Source organism: Periophthalmus magnuspinnatus, chromosome 6 (assembly GCF_009829125.3).
Source record: "Periophthalmus magnuspinnatus isolate fPerMag1 chromosome 6, fPerMag1.2.pri, whole genome shotgun sequence".
NCBI classification, from domain to species: Eukaryota; Metazoa; Chordata; class Actinopteri; order Gobiiformes; family Gobiidae; genus Periophthalmus; species Periophthalmus magnuspinnatus.
The window spans coordinates 522,176-539,482 of record NC_047131.1 but is presented as its reverse complement, the minus strand read 5'-3'; the positions used below and the strand labels follow the sequence as shown (position 1 = coordinate 539,482).

The window sequence follows — 17,307 nt, the reverse complement described above, 5'->3', positions numbered from 1 at the left end:
CTGTAACTGCTGCTGTCAGACTAATGTGGTCTTAAAATGTTCACATTAACCCGCTCTACATGATCCTGGGGTTTTTAATTTCACAACCGTGTCTGTTATTATTGTTCTTATCTTTTGATTGATGGACAAATCAGGCACTTTCTTTCCCCAAGGGCACTCCCACTAGTGTTAGCAACAGGTTTGATTGACACTGTTGCTAAGCGCCTGCTACCTACTAAACCGGCGGTGTGGACTGGAAGGGGTGTTACCTTCATCAGCTGTGCTCTAGATTGGCTTTTTGGTTGCTATGACACTCATGATCGGAATTCCAAATATAGAACTCTGCTCCAAATTGGCCCCTATAACCGCTAGCCTCGATGAGCTTCATTTGACTGGAGCCAAATGCCGAATGCTGTGGGTGATGTCACACTCACTTAGTCCACTTCTTTATACAGTTTATGATCGGACCTGGAAATGTTCTTGATCTGTTGCATGTCTGAATGGGGCTGTAGGTTTTCTGTTTGTAATGCTCCCATGATGAAGTGACATTAAGAGGCAGCTGCAACACTGACTGTAGATAAAACATGTGTGAAGAGGACGTCTTTAGCCCATCCCCATCAGACGCATGGAACTGTTTTAATTTCAAAAAGCACTCATGTTTTGACTGAGTTGTTCCCATTTGAAAGCAATATATTTAAGAGAGTTTGAATTATGTAATGCATACAGTGTTAAGGGACCACCGAGGAGATCTCCTTTGACTCAGTACAATCATAGAATCCCAGTGTTTAAAGTTTTAAATAAATTAGACACTATTTTGATAAGACATTTATTATTGCTGTAGAGGTCTGCAGAGCGTAACATCACTGTCCATTCTGTTCTGTTCTCTTGTGTTTTGGATGTGTGCACTTGTGTTAAACTAAGGACTTAAAACTCAACTCTTATTAAATAATCCATGTACTTTGCACCGACAACACGACAGGGTGCATTCGTTTACCCTGATCCAGACCGGCAGGGTGTGCGCTCCTTTGATCCAGACTCATTTGTGACAGTGTTGACTTGGTGTTTCCAGTCTTGTTCTGATTCAGGTTTTCTGTGTAACTGGAAATGATGGAAGTGATGCTGGAGTTATATCAGTGATCGTGGACCACTTTGTGACTAACGCTGTCTACATGTTTACAGCATGTTTACATGTAGACATGTTGTTTACATGTTTACAGTATGTGCTTACATGTTTACAGTACATGTTTACATGTAGACATGGTGTTTACATGCTCACTTGTTTACATGTAGACATATTGTTTACTAGACATGTTGTTTACATGCATACAGTATTGTTTACTTGTTTACATGTAGACATGTTGCTTACATGTTTACAGTACTTGTTGTATCTGCAGTATTATTTATCACTTGTAACACAAATACTTATTTGTAAGAGTTTTTCATTAAAGATAAAATCCATTTCCTCGTGGGTCAGATGTTATTGCAAAAATAATAATCACACTTATTCTATAAGGTTTATGTTAACGACACTTTTAACAGCCTTAATATTAAAGTGTGACTAGAGACTGCGGTGACAGTGGCTCAGTTGGTAGAGCGTTTGCCCACTGATCCAAATGTTGATCCAGAAGTGTAGATATTATAAAGTGTTACCTGATATGTCAAAATGTACATTTAAAATACATATAAAGTCCAAATACATCTGCAGACTGCTATCATCCAAACGTCTACCAGTTTAATTTCTAAAAACATAACTTCTCCATGTGCATTCAAAATATTCATGGATTTAGAGGAAACTATTCCTTTCTGACTTAAAGCATTTTGTGAGGATCTTTCCACATTCAAAAGTTATATTTTTATTTGAATTACTGAGGACCACTGCCAGATCCTGCAAAAAGAGCAAGTCCTTCTGCCTGAAAGCCTTGTGCTTTTGTGTGGTCGCTGCAGTTGTGCTAAACGGCTGTAGTCGAGATCTCTAAGTTTTGTAGACATCAGCTTATGGTAAACCTGTGTCTGAACCATAGACTGTACGTATAAATGGACATACCTAACCTGCTGGCCACCACGTTCCAAACTGGAAGTGATCATGAGCATGACTCTGGCTACAATTCACGTTCTCTGTAAAAACTGTGTCCCCTCTCTCTGTAACTGCTGCTGTTAGACTCGTCATTTTGGTCTTAAATATTTGTATTAACCCGCTCTATATGGTCCTGGGTTTTTTTTATTTCACTCTTGTGTCTGGAAATCTCCAAGGTCGCTCCTGCTAGCATTAGCAACAAGTTAGATTGACAGCACTCACCCCCTGCTATACAAGCAGTGTGGGGAAGGGGCATTATCTTCAACATCCTCGGAAATGACTCTTTGGTTGCTAGAATACTCATGGTTAGAATTACAAATATGGAACTCGATGAGCTTCATTTGGAGCTGAACACTGGGCGACGTCACTCTCACTTAGTCCTGCATTCTATGTAAGCCTCATTATAAGGCCTACATAGAATGCAGCAGCAGCCATCTTGAGTGCAGCCAGGGAAAAATTCCAATAAAAATAAAGTAAAAACAGAAAACGCATTGACTAATAATGCCAGAACTCTGCATGTCTGTCAGAATTAAAAACTATATTTTCACCTTAAAAACTGGTCTAAATTTTATGTAGACTTAAACTTAATACACCATGTTGACACAATGATAATTCTCCTGTTTACTTCACGCCTGGGACTTTTTTCAAGATTTGTTCATTTGTTTAGTTTGTAGTTTAGTTAGTACAAATATAAAAAGGCCCAATTACCATTATAAGTATTAAATGGGAAATTAAAATGAAAAAGTCCAGCTCCCAATCAGAGTTCTTGAGTATAATTCTACACTCACAAGTTTGGTGGAATTGGGTGTTGTTTACTCTAGATTACCATGGGAACGATGTGTCTAGTCCCTTCTCGTGGCTTATCGGTCAGAGCCTCAGATGGACACGGGGCAGACGATGATGCGGTCCTCCAACATCACACTGAGGACGAGGAATATGAAGTAGAGGAGGAACATGGTGAATCCCAGAAGTTTGTTCATCTTCCACTTGCACCAGGCGATGGAGGCGATGACGAAGAGGAGCATGAGGAAGAGCAGCACGATGGCACAGAACAGACCGTTACTGCTCACAGCGACGGGAGCAAAGCCGTGAATGCACGAGTACAACAGCCACGGCACTGGGAGACTGCACCACAGAGACAAGAGGCATTATACAAGGAGGCCACACACTGTGCACTGGTGCTAAACCAGAGTTAAACCAGCCCTATTGAGCTTGCGTCTCTGTGGTTCTCATCTCTGACCCCTGTGGATTATTATATTATACTTTACACATCGCTGTAAACCTCATCACAAAGCGCTGCATGCTATCGGCATACCCTATGGACAGCTGCACATCACACTAGAGCAGCACATTTTTCTTCATTTGTACCAAAATGACTACACGACGCTACCGAATCCTATGAGTATCACCGATTAGGAAAATAAAACTGGAGAAGGAAGTGAATACATCAGTGGCCGTGTACCTCACAGTAGGCGTGTACCAGAGGAGGTGAAAACGGGGATGGATCGGCTGGATCTGCTAGCCTCCAGCTCCATCAACTCTGGCTCCAATTCACTTTCGATTGAAAAACTGTGGCCCGTCTCTCTGTAGCTGCTGTCAGACTCATCATTTTGGTCTTAAATGTTCGTATTAACCTGCTCTAATGATCCTGGGTTTTTTATTTCACTATTGTGTCTGTAAATCAAGATATGAACATTAATAACAGACAATTCAGGCGCCTTCCTTCCCTGAGTTTGCTCGCACTAGCATTAGCAAGAGCTTTGATTGACAGCGTTGCTAAGTGCTAGCTCCCCGCTAAACCAGTGCAGGCAGGAAGGGGCATTACCTTCAATCCCTCTCTCCAGATAGGCTCTTTGGTTGCTATGATACTCATGGTCGGAATTCCAAATATGGAAGAAATCGTCTCTAAATTTGGAGATTCATATTTCTATGCTTCCTGTTTTAAATATAGAATAATAAACATCTAATGACGACTGGACTATTATTTTCAGACTAAGGGTTTAGACTTATGTTTCATGACAGACACTGGTTGCTGCTGACCTCACTAAAGTCTGAGTGCTGTTTCCGTACTGACCCCACGGTGATGTCAAAGATATTGCTGCCCACAGAGCTGGACACTGCCATGTCGCCCAGGCCTTTGCGAGCCACGATGACGCTGGTGATGAGGTCTGGTATGGACGTGCCCGCCGCCAGGATGGTCAGCCCCATGATCTCCTCTGAGATGCCCATCGTCTCACCCACCTACAGGAAGACACTGCGAGTACTCGGTAATGTGGAAAATATTGACCTTATTGCTGTGGTTCAGATGACACTTAACTCCCTCCCAAGTGTCTGTGTACACTGCTGTCTGAATGTGAGTGTGAACAGGTGAGTGGATCCTTGATGTAACAAGCTTTTTGTGAATTTACCTTTTGGATATTTCATGGCAAAGTACAATTTAATCAACAGAACTGTGTGTGACCCTTGACCCCATCTGGAGTATGACATCATCATCTGGGAGTATGGCATGAATCTGAAAACCTCCATTAACGGTAATTTATTTTAATGAATTTCCAGACCAAGGTTTAGTTTGTTTTCATCCCTGACAGTTTGGACTGCTCACTAGTGCCTCAGAGTGGTCATATGATGATGCTGTGATGTGATTGGTTAGCTGATTTACACAGGTTTGGGGCTGTCTTTCTACTGGAAAGACTGCCTCAAAACCTGTGACTACACCATCTGCAGTCTGACTTCTGCAGGGCACTATCTCAGGTGTGTGAGAGTAAAAAGGCCCCTCGTCCTGAGTTAAAGTCTGGTGGACATGTTTCCCCCTTAATCTAGAGGCGATGTTTGTTGTCCTCTGTCCCAGTGATGTTTACTCCGTCCCAGTCCATAATGTGGTTCTCTTTTGGTCAGAAATGCTCGTGTCCACACCGTCAGTGTTTCCTTACAGACCTGGGATACTGTCCTGAAGAAGTCGGACTGCAGATGGCGGTCTTCCTATCAGTGGAGGCAGGACAACAGCAAAACCTGTTTAAATCAGCTGACTGGACACTTCACAGCTACATTATGTGACCACTCTGAGGAAGAGCGCTAGTAAGTAATCCAAACTGTCAGGGATAAAATCAGACTAAACCTTAGTCTGTCTGTATAATCCCTCAATCCCCCAGGTCTGATCCATACCAAAATTTAATTCTGTCAACTGGACAAAAAGTCCCCTCCCAGAACCACCACCTTAACGTAGTGGAGGGGTTTGAGCACCTGAATGATACTGGGAGCCATGTTGTTGGTCTTCATGCCCCTGGTAGGGTCACCCATGGCAAACAGGTCTTGGGGGACAGGTCAGACTAAAAGTGGTTCAAAAGCCTTTCATGACAACCAGAAGATCAAGGCCAGCTACGTCGCCTGGATCGGAGTTCCTGGGGCCCCACCCTGGAGCCAGGCCTGGGGTGGGTGCTTGACAGCGAGCGCCTGGTCTCGTGGGGAAAGGATCGGCCGTACTCAGCCTGAAGGAGCGACGTGGGGCCCTACTCCCATGGTGCAGAGATATCTGGGTGGCAGTTGAAGGTGGGCGCCTTTTACGACTGCATCTCTGGACATGGAGACTGGCTCTGGGGCCATGGAATGTTACCTCACTAGGGGAAAAGGAGCCTGAGCTTGTGCGTGAGGTTGAGCATTACCGGCTAGATATAGTCGGCCTTACCTCCAAGCACAGCTTGGTCTCTAGAACCCAACTCCTTGAGAGGGGCTGGACTCTCCATTTCTCTGGCATTGCCGGCAGGGGAGAGGCAGCGAGCTGATGTGGGTTTGCTTATGTCGGGGACAGGTCTCTCACTGTTGTGTCGGCCTACGGGCCAAATACCAGTGCAGAGTACCCAGCCTTCTCTGAGTCCCTGGGAGGGGTACTAGACAGTGCACTCACCAAGGACTCCGTTGTTCTACTGGGGGACTTCAACGCCCACGTGGGCAAAGACGGGAAGAACGGCCTCCCTGATCTGAACCCGGTGTTCTGTTATTAGACCTCTGGGCTAGCCACAGTTTGTCTGTACGAACACCATGTTTGAGCACAAGGATATCACTTCCTGGTGACTACACATGGCACCAGGACACCCTAGGTCAGAGGTTGATAACTGACTTTTTGCCGTGTCATCTTCTAGGCGCAGTGAGGGGTCGGAGGGGGTCCAGTTCAGATGCTGGTTCTGGGCCAGAGGGGGTCCAGTTCAGGGACCACAGGATTTCATCTTAGCTGTTTGCAGATGATGTTATCCTGATGGCTTCTTCGAGGCAGGACTTGCAGCAGGCACTGGGGCGGTTTGCAGCCGAGTGTGAAGTGGCTGGGATGCTCCTCCAAATCTGAGGCCATGGTTCTCGACTGGAAAAAGGTGGCTTGCACTCTCTGGGTGGGTGGTGAGTCCTTGCCTCAAATGGAGGAGTTCAAGTATCTCGGGGTCTTGTTCACAAGTGAGGGAAGGATGGAGCATGAGATTGACAGGCAGATCTGTGCAGCGTCTGCAGTGATGTGGTCGCTGTATCGGACAGTCGTGGTAAAGAATGAGCTGAGTCGAAAGGCAAACCTCTCATTCGTCAGTCTACATTCCTACCCTTACCTATGGTCATGAGCTTTGGGCAATGGCCGAAAGAATAAGATTGTGGTTACAAGCTGCCGAAATGGGTTTCCTCCACAGGGTGGCTCGGTGCTCCCTTAGAGATAGGGTAAGGAGATCGGTCACACGGTAGTTGCTCAGAGTAGAGCCGCTGCTCCTCTATGTCAAGAGGAGCAGCTGAGGTGGCTCGGGCATCTGTTCCGGATGCCCCCTGGGTGCCGGTCCAGGGGGCATGAGGTGTTCTGGGCATGTCCCACCGAGAGGAGGCCCCGGGGAAAACCCAGGACACGCTGGAGGGACTATGTCTCTCGGCTGGCCTGGGAACGCCTTGGGTGCCACCGGAGGAGCTGGAGGACATGTCTGGGGTGGAGGAAGTCTGGGAGTCCTCAACCCAGCCCCAGATAAGTGGAAGAAAATGGATGGATGGATGGACAAAAAGTTTTAGAGTGAAGATGTTTGCCTGCTCAGCCAAGCCTCTTCTTTAGTTCTGATCAGAGTACTGCTGGACACTGCCTTATAACTGTCTAAAGGGAGGAGCTAGCTACACTGAAGCTACACTCATTGCACTCTTCACTACACTGAATGGAGTAGACCACATTATTTTGTTCATGGCTCGGAGTTTTGTCCTTTGGGTGAACCAGTTTCTGTCTTTAAGTGTTCGTACATTTACATCAAACATCAGTAGTGAGCCTTTTACGTTACCTGATGGGCCCACCACACCATAAGGTAGGAGAAGATAGCAATCCACATGATGGACCCCAGGAAAGTCATCACAAAGAACCTTCTGGATTTCTGCAGAATAAACCATGTATAAATAAACATAACGCTCATTCATTCATTCATTCTCTCTCTCTCTCTCTCTCTCTCTCTCTCTCTGTGTCTGTGTGTCTCTCTCTCTGTGTGTCTGTCTCTCTCTCAACCTGATTCCGGACGTCTGGCACAGTGAGCCACAGCGGCAGCACTATGGGCAGGAGGAACAGGTACGTGGCCTGTTTACGTCTGGTGTCGGGCCACTCCAAAGACAGAGGCTCCTCTTCCTCTCCTCCCTCCTCTTCATCACTCTCTTCACTATCCTCTTCACTCTCGCTGTCATCACTATCGCTGGAGTCATTAGAGTCGTCAGAGCCGCTGTTTGCAGGCACATCATCCTAAAGGAGACACAGAATGCAGCGCTCAGTCCAGACTTCAGGGGGCTCCAGGAATGCCGAAAACATAGCTACCTCCACTGATACTGGCACTTGAGTGGTTTGTGATACAGTAACGCTGGGAGTGTTCTACATGTATGTGTATGGCAGCATGTTTAACAGTTACCATGGAGACACAATGCACACATTAGCAAACACTCCCAAAAATGTTTTGCAAATGCAAACTGTATTTAAACAGCACATTTTCAAGAGCCTGTGATCAATCCAAGCATTCATGGTCCTGTTAAGGAGTTTGATTTTACACAAAAAGGTGAGAGTAACTGAAAAACTGTTGTATAACACTAGTGCTAGCTCATTTGTGGCTGTAATGTTATTTGAGAAGGACTTTAACAGCACAAACTAGCTCACCTGTTATAGTTCAGATCAGTCAGCTCTTTATGGTCAGATGATGTTAAATTTAGATCAGATTCTTACTTGTGTAACAGAGCTTCAGATGGAGTAGTGCCTACAGTTAGCATCAGACTACCAGGGAATGTTGATGACATGAGCTGCAAAGGATCAATAGATGTAGTTATACAGCAACAAATGAGCAGAGGTTTTGATTCTCCCTGGTACCCCCTCCCAAAAGAAAAGACACAGATTTTCACCTATGTTAATTTTGTTTATTTAAAAATGAATTATGTTTGCCTTCTTAAATACTTTACAAAGAGATTGAGGGGTGATGCGTGTGACTGACAGGTGGATTAGCCAATCAGGGACAGGCATGGTATCGGAAATAATAAAGAGAATAAAAACATGATAGCGGCTGAAAAACATGGCAGATTTCTGCAGAATCTATGAGCAAAGTCTAAACTCTGTTAATCTGAAGTGAGAGAAATGTGATTTTATTTGTAAACAGGTGACCAATGGGCTCCTTCATTTCACATGTGTCACTGAAAGACATGGCTCTGATTGGACAATGACGTTTGACCGGGCTTGAGATGTAGCGGAGGACGTGGGACCAGGGGACTGACATTAATCTGTATAAAAATACAGAGAGATCAGTCTGGATTTGCCAGGTAAGCATTATGTAACCTTTATGTTAGCAGGAATGCCACCTGCTTGTCTCATGTACAGTGGGGCAAAAAAATACTTAGTCGGCCACCAATTGTGCAAGTTCTCCCACTTAAAAAGATGAGAGAGGCCTGTGATTGTCATCATAGGTACACTTTAACTATGAGAGGCAGAATGCGAAAAAAAATAAATCCAGAAAAATCACATTGTCTAATTTTTAAAGAATTTATTTGCAAATTATGGTGGAAAAATAATTAATTGGTCAATAACAAAAGTTCATCTCAATACTTTGTTATATACCCTTTGTTGCCAGTGGCAAAGGTCAAACATTTTCTGTAAGTCTCCACAAGGTTTTCACACACTGTTGCTGGTAGTTTGGCCCATACAGATCTCTAGAGCAGTGATGTTTTGGGGCTGTCACTGAGCAACAGGGAGTTTCAACTCTCTCCAAAGATTTTCTATAGGGTTGAGATCTGGAGACTGGTTAGGCCACTCCAGACCACTTCCACCTTGGAAAGCTTCTTAAGAAGCCACTCCTTCGTTGCCCAGGTGGTGTGTTTGGGATCATTGTCATGCTGAAAGACCCAGCCACGTTTTATCTTAAATGCCCTTGCTTATGGAAAATCTCAAAATATATGGCCCCATTCATTCTTTCCTTTACATTGATCAGTCGTCCTGGTCCCTTTGCAGAAAAACAGGCCCAAAGCATGTTGTTGTCACCCCATGCTTCACAGATGGCATGTTGTTTTTTGGATGCAACTCAGCATTTTTTCTCCTCCAAAAACGAAAAGATCTATTTTGGTTTCATCTGACCATATGACATTCTCCCAAACGTCTTCTGGATCATCCAAATGCTCTCTAGCAAACTTCAGACAGGCCTGGACATGTACTGGCTTAAGCAGGGGGACACGTCTGACACTGCAGGATTTGAGTCCCTGGCGGCATAGTGTGTTTCTGATATTGGTTCTGGGATTTTTGGTCACCATTCTTGTGATCGTTTTGACCTCACGGAGAGAGATCTTGTGTGGAGCCCCAGATTAAGAGAGATTATCATTGGTCTTATATGTCTTCCATTTTCTAATAATTGCTCCCACAGTTGATTTCTTCACACCAAGCTGCTTACCTATTGCAGATTCAGTCTTCCCAGCCTGGTACAGGTCTACAATTTTGTTTCTGGTGTCCTTTGACAGCTCTTTGGTCTTGGCCATAGTGGAGTTTGGAGTCTGACTGTTTGAGGTTGTGGACAGGTGTCTTTTATACTGATAATGTGTTAAAACAGGTGCCATTAATACAGGGAATGAGTAGAGGACAGAGGAGCTTCTTAAAGAAGAAGTTACAGGTCTGTGAGAGACAGAAACCTTGCTTGTCTGCAGGTGACCAAATACACATTTTACCAAGGAATTTACCAGTAAATTCATTAAAAATCCTACAATGTGATTTCCTAGATTCTTTCCCCCCTTTCTGTCTCTCATAGTTAAAGTGTACCTATGATGAAAATTACAGGCCTCTCTCATGTTTTTTAAGTGGGAGAACTTGCACAATTGGTGGCTGATGTTCCACAGCATGGCGTTAAACTTATCTTTCTCCATGAAGTCAAACAATGGACACCACCAGGACAAGTTACAGTTAAATCAGACCTATATCTGTTAAATCCTCCCTGTTCTTCAGGCTGTTCTGTTCAGATCTTTATCAGTCATTTCTTCTCATTGAGACTGAAGTTGTATTTGGAGTGATTCATGTTTGACTAATCTTTAATCTCATATTTTCAAGACAGCATTTTGCCGATCCTCCCCCGTTTTCACCATTGTGACGTACACCCCCCCGTGACATAAGCACTTCCTTCTCCAGTCTTATTTTCTTTCACCGTTGATACTCGTAGGATTCGGCTGCTCGCTAGTGTGATTTTCAGCTATCCATATGGGGCGCTGACAACATGCAGCGCTTTGTTGTGATGACGTTTACGGCAACGTCAGCTCCCATTGGGCACTGCAGTTTTCTAAAGCGGAAGTCAGTGGACTTTTTCTTTTATTAAGTCATTTTAGATGAATACTGTGATTTTAAATGTGTAAATTATAACATAATGATCCACAGTCAGAGATGAGAACCATAGAGACACAAGCACAATAGATCAGTTTAATACCATACTGTGGAACAATTTGGGCCAAGCAAGTGGCAAGTCACCAGAAAAGTTACATGGTGCACCTTTAATATCTGTTTTCACCCCGATGTTTGAATAGCTGCACATCTTTAGTCTGTAGTTTTAAGCCGCACAGGTCTGTGTTTTTGTTTGGTGTCAGTGTCAGTGGAGGGCACTGTGGCTGAGTCTGAGCCTTACATATAAGGGCACCAGAGACTGACTCCTGCTCTTTCTGTAAACCCCCAGGGCCTGATGGGAGAGTACCTTGTCCTCAGCCGCCTCCTTCTCCTGTGTGTCTTCAGGCGGCTCTGGCTCTTTGCTCCGGTCAGGGTTTGGACCTCCATCTGAGAAAATAATCACCGTGTAAAGACCAATGGGCAGCTGCAGATTGCAAACAGTAAAAAGTAAAAGAACCAGGACTGAGGGACACTGAGATAAAGCCTCCCAAAATGGCAGCTGGTCATGTGTTTTAGTTTGTTACTAGAATGATGGAGCTAGGCTAGCATTCTCTAACTTATGTGCATAAACATTTAAAGTCAGTACTATATTAACAAAAAAATAAATGTGCCTTCTATCTGGGGGCTGACAGCGTTTCCAAAGATCAGAAACAAGAAACTGCAGAAATGAACCCATGAAAAGTATAAAGGATGAAAAAATATATAGAAATGTAGGCATAACCATTAGACTAACAGAAAAAGCACCACATGAAGCCTGCCCACATGTAGATACCATAGACTGTATAAAGAAGTGGACTAAGTGAGTGTAACGTCACCCACTGCGTTTGGCTCCAGTCAAATGAAGCCCATCGAGGCTAGAAGTTTGGAGCCAAGTTCCATATTTGGAATTCTGATCATGAGTATCATAGCAACCAAAGAGCCAATAAGAAATTAGGCTGTTTAACGCCCCTTCCTGCCCACACCACTGGTTTAGCAGGGAGCAGTCGGTTAGCAATGCTGTCAATCAAACTGTTCATATCTTGATTTACAGGCAAAATAGTGAAATAAAAACATCATGTAGAGCGGGTTAGTATGAACATTTAAGATCAAAATGACGAGTCTGACAGCAGCAGTTACAGAGAGAGGGGACACAGTTTTTCAATAGGAAGTGAATTGGAGTCGATGGAGCTGGAAATGTGCCCATGATCACTTCCTGTTTGGAACATGGCGGCAGCTAGCAAGTTAGCTCTGTCCATTTTTATATACAGAGTATGGTAGATATGCTACTCTACTATAGACAGATTCATGTGTTTTTCTTGTTTTAAACTGTCAGAAGTGACGTTCAAATTACCTTCTTGTTTGTCTGGAGTTTTGCTTTCTGTTTTCTTGCTGGCCACATTATTCAAAGTCTCAGCCTTATCCTTAAATTTACCTTCAAAACAAGAAAATGTAAAACTTGAAATTTGAATAAACAGGAATAAATATTATATAAATGTAGAGTGAAATTGTTTTAGATGAGTAAAACAGAACCACTGCACATGCGCAATGAGACAGAGAGGCTTTTATGATCTGATTATGAGCAATCTGGTCTTAGTGCAGCTTCATATGGGACACATGCTAATCTATGGGGCAGTAAGAAGGACAGACCTTACATCACACACAGGGACAGGAAGAGCAGGAGGAGCGGGGGAGAAGGAGGAGCGGGGGAGAAGGAGGAGCAGAAAGAGCAGGGGGAGCAGGAGGAAGAGGAGTGCAGCCTCATATGGGACACATGCTGATCTATGGGACAGTAAGCAGGACAGACCTTACATCATACACAGGGACAGGAGGAGTAGGAGGAGGAGCGGGGGAGGAAGAGGAGGAGCTGGAGCAGAAGGAGCAGGGGGAGCAGGAGGAGGAGGAGTGCAGCTTCATATGGGACATATGCTGATCTATGGGACAGTAAGAAGGACAGACCTTACATCACACAAAGGGACAAGAGGAGCAGGAGGAGGACTGGAAGGGCAGGAGGAGCAGGATAAGGAGCGGAGGAGCAGGAGGAGGAGCAGGGGGAGCAGGAGGAGTACAGCCTCATATGGGACACATGCTAATCTATGGGACAGTAAGAAGGACAGACCTTACATCACACATAGGGACAGGAGGAGGAGCAGGGGGAGCAGGTAGAGTAGCAGGGGGAGCGGTAGGAAGAGCAGCAGAAGGAGGAGCAGGAGGAGAGGTCTACCTTCTCCCAGAGGGTCCAGCGTGTGGATCATGAGTTGAAAGATGGTGTTCCTCATGGTGCTGTTGTGTAAAGAGGCGGAGCTGCCCCCGCGCTGAAGAGCAGGCTTCAACTGTGAAGCACAAACAGATTGATTAAAAGAGGAGAGAGAGAAAAAGAGAAAAGAGAGAAGAAGAAAAAGAGAAGAGAGAAAGAAGAAGAGAAAGAGAGGATAGAAATATAAATGTGTTTGTGATGTGTGTTTATGTTCATGTTCATTTGTGTTAATGATCATGTTCATGTGAGAGTTCATGTTTGTGATCATGCCCATTTTTGTGTTCATGTTTATGTTCCTGTTCATGATCACGATTGTGCTCGTGCTCATGTTTGTATTCATGATCGTGTTCATGTTTGATCATGTTCATGTTCACGTTCATGTTTATGATCGTGTTCGTCCTTGTGTTCATGTTTGTGATCATGTTCGTGATCGTGTTCGTGTTTAAGTTAGTGTTTGTGTTCATGTTCATGGTCATATTCGTGTTCATGTTCATGTTTGTTTATGTTCATGTTCATATTCATGTTCATGTTTATGATCGTGTTTGTGATCGTGCTCATGTTCGTGATCATGTTTATGTTTATTTATGATCGTGTTCGTGATCATGCTTGTGTTCATGTTTGTGATCATGTTCGTGGTCGTGATTGTGTTCATGTTCATGTTCATGTTTAAGTTTATGTTTGTGTTCATGTTCGTGGTCATATTCGTGTTCATGTCCGTGATCGTGTTAATGTTCATGTGAGACTTCATGTTCATATTCATGTTCGTGTTCAGTTCGAGTTTGTGATCGTGTTCATGATCATGTTCATGTTCGTATTCATGTTAATGTTCATGTTAGTGTTAATGTTCATATGAGGCTTCATGTTCGTGTTCATGTTTGTGTTAACGTTCATGTTCATGTGAGAGTTCATGTTTATGTTCATGATCATGATTGTGCTCATGCTCATGTTCGTATTCATGATCGTGTTTATGTTCATGATCGTGCTCGTGATTGTGCTCGTGTTCATGTTTATGTTCATGATCGTGTTCATGTTCATGTGAGAGTTGTACGAGATCATTGCCTTTAAGCGGTTCTTGTCTTCTAGAATTGTAGGTCCTTGCTCCACAGCGCCCCCATTTACCTGGAATATAGAGTTTGAATATTTGGTCTGATGAAGCTGAGGACACAGTTGATAATGATAATCTGATATAAAATATGTTTTTCAATAGGACTGAGTCGAACTCCAGACTGAAGGTATCTTTATACTCCAAATAGTGTTTATATAATAACATATGCATTACAGGGACCACTTGTTTTCCTAATTCTTTTGAGCATTACAACATTATACAAAGGTGTTTTTACCTTTTCTGGCTCCTCCAAAGCGATCACTTTGACGATCATCTTGTGTTTGTGCAGTAATCCCTTGACAAACCCCTCGATCTGCACATTGAACTTCATAAAGACCACATACAGAGAGTAGCCCCCCACCAGCATCAGGCTCTCCCACCACACGATCACATTGTCCAGGAAGAAGATAATGAGGAGGACCAGGTCTAGGATGTAGAAGGACACATCTCTGAAGAGCGGCCACCAGGTCAAATGCAGCATCTCCCGAGAAAACAGTGCACACATCCCAATCACAAACAGGATGTTGAAGACCGCTGAGCCCACGATAGTTCCAATGCCCACATTACTATGAGCAATGAACACTCCGATAAGAGAGGTGAAGAGCTCTGGAGCTGAGCCGCCGGCTGCCATGAACGTGGCTCCAGCCACATCGTCGGAGATGGCCAGTTTATCAGTGATGACCCCCAGAGCAGGAACAAAGAACTCATCACAGACGATGGCCAAGGACACGAACATGTACATCATCCCCAGAATGTGAAGAATGACCCAACCCTGCCGCCGCTCCTCGATGCTGAATATGTCCTCCGGGTAGTCCCCCTTCATGTGAGGGGCATCTGCGGGGGGCACAGGGGTGGTGGGAGCTTCGGGAGGAGTGGGAAGGGGGGTGGGCGTCACAGGGAGAGGGGTTACATAGATACAGTGAACTAGAGTCTTATTTGTGGTGGGGGCCGCTGGTGGGGGCTGTATTGTTGTCTCTGTCTGGACTCTGGTCTGATCAGTTTGTCCAGCCTCTGTCACATGTGAGATTGTGTCCTCTGTCACGTTCTCCTCTGGCCCCTCCGCTGACCCCTGCCCAAAGTCCAGTCCAGTCTGAGGCAGAGCGATGCCCGGGTGGATCCTGGCACTTATAGTCAGCTGGTAGAGTGTACACAGACAAACTCCCGAGAGGAGGAAGAGGACGCGGCTGAGGTGAAGACGCTTCCTCCGGCTACAGTACATGTCTGTGGATCTCTACAGCAGCAGAGCAGTCAGGACACGACTCGGGCAGAAGGCGAAGGCAGCACTGTGGTCAGGTAAACCCCACACAACCAGAGCGGTCATGTCTCACAGGCTTTAGCTGTTAACACACTCAAAACAAAAACAGAAACACATTAATTACACGAAAATGACACAGAAATGAATCTTAAAGCAATCTGAGACACACCTCTAAACTGCATATTCAGACCAGAGTCCAGAGCGTTTCCACTGACCATAGAATGTAGGGCAGTCTTCACAATGGGTCAGCAGAACAGCTAATAGCCGATCTGAGGGAGCTAAGAGGATTACACTGATAGTTCTACTCTCACTTCATAATGATACCAGCTCAGTTATATCATGTCATTTAAGTAAAAGTACAGACACCAGAGCAAAAAAATTAAAAATACTCAAGTAAAAGTAACACATGGAAAAATCTACTTGAGTAAATGTATTAAACTGCTCGTCCTTAAAGAGTAAAAAGTAAAAGTATTTCACACAGACTTTGAGTCTTCTGAAGCTTTGAATGTGGTGATTTTGATAAAGATTTGAGCTGAATTTTGTTCCAACAGAAACAAATGAATCAATGTTTTTTTTCTGTTTTTATTTGTATATTTTTGTTTTGTTCAAATTATGAATGTGTTAAAAATAAACCCTCAGCCTTTTCAGCAGGTCTCACACAATAATAAAATACTTTTACTTTTCAGTCCATGTAGGGAGTAGAAACTACAGATACTGCTCTCAAATGTAGTGAAGAAAAAGTAAAAAGTACACATTGTAAAATGTGCTAAAGTAAACTGGAACATAACACGTTCCACTTTGGAAAATAACATGTGTACTTAAAGGTCCATATGACTCCATTCTCTGATCTGTTCTAATGTTTCCTCATCACAAACAGACTTGAAGTAGTGTTTTATTTCATTCATACATGTTTAACACACAAACCCTGCAGATTTAGACTGAGTTCTTCTCTCAAACAAAAAACACTCACACACTGATGTCATGTGGTAATACAGGAAGTGCTCCACTGTGTTTTTACACTAGAATCATTTGGGTCATTGCAATTCTGGACTTGCCAGTCTCTACTGAACTATAGGTAAAAGGAGCTGTTAACTTGAAAACTACCACTTCATGACATCACAAGGTGGAACAGAGCATTTTGAAGTTTGGAGATGTAGACAGACTAATAATAAAGTGTTACTCAAACATGTGTGAATGAAACAAAACAACTCCAGGTCTGTTTTGAGGAGGGAACAACATTAGAACATGGATTAAAGCTCACAGGAGTCAGTCTTGTGTTATATAGGTCCTTTAAGTACAGTACTTTACTACTTTTATTTTGTTTTGATCGACAACTGGAAACACAAGTTATATTTGACACAGGACCGTGTTGAAAATAAAAATGTATTAACACAAACATTATAAAAACTATATTTAGGCATATCTTATCTTATAAAGTTTACTCTTTTGTTCTGACTAAACACACTGATGCTCATTCAGAATTTTAATGGACAAAAATACTATTGTTATTTTTTCATAAATGAAAGACAGCTGGTGAGCAGTCAGAAAAAAGAGGGAGATTTTTTATGATCAAAAATACATCAGAACTCTACAAAATAACAAAACATGTCATTATAAAGAGTGCATTAAACTGGTCTAAGAGCTCTGTTACTGTCACTGTACAACACTGGAAATGCAGTATAACAATACTATGAGAAAACAAAAGTACTTTCAGTTTTTAACATCATCTAAAAATATACTTCATATAATTCACTTTTTCTCAATAAATCTATTTACAAGTGACACT

At 43.5% G+C, this 17,307-nt stretch overlaps 1 protein-coding gene across 2 annotated transcripts; it reads right to left on the bottom strand.

Moving 5' to 3' along the window:
- Positions 1–2,765: 2,765 nt before the first annotated feature.
- On the bottom strand, positions 2,766–15,485 carry LOC117372441 (sodium/potassium/calcium exchanger 1-like). Of its 2 annotated transcripts, XM_055222401.1 has the most exons (9): positions 14,502–15,485; positions 14,221–14,280; positions 13,129–13,237; positions 12,259–12,339; positions 11,236–11,315; positions 7,557–7,784; positions 7,339–7,428; positions 4,128–4,294; positions 2,766–3,178 (listed from the first exon to the last, which is right to left on the bottom strand). In XM_055222401.1, exons 1-9 carry the CDS (start codon positions 15,483–15,485, stop codon positions 2,929–2,931), a joined length of 2,049 nt encoding a protein of 682 aa, XP_055078376.1. In that variant the 3' UTR covers positions 2,766–2,928. The 2 variants fall into 2 exon arrangements, with proteins under 2 accessions (XP_055078376.1, XP_055078377.1); XM_055222402.1 differs by lacking the exon at positions 12,259–12,339.
- Positions 15,486–17,307: the final 1,822 nt, after the last annotated feature.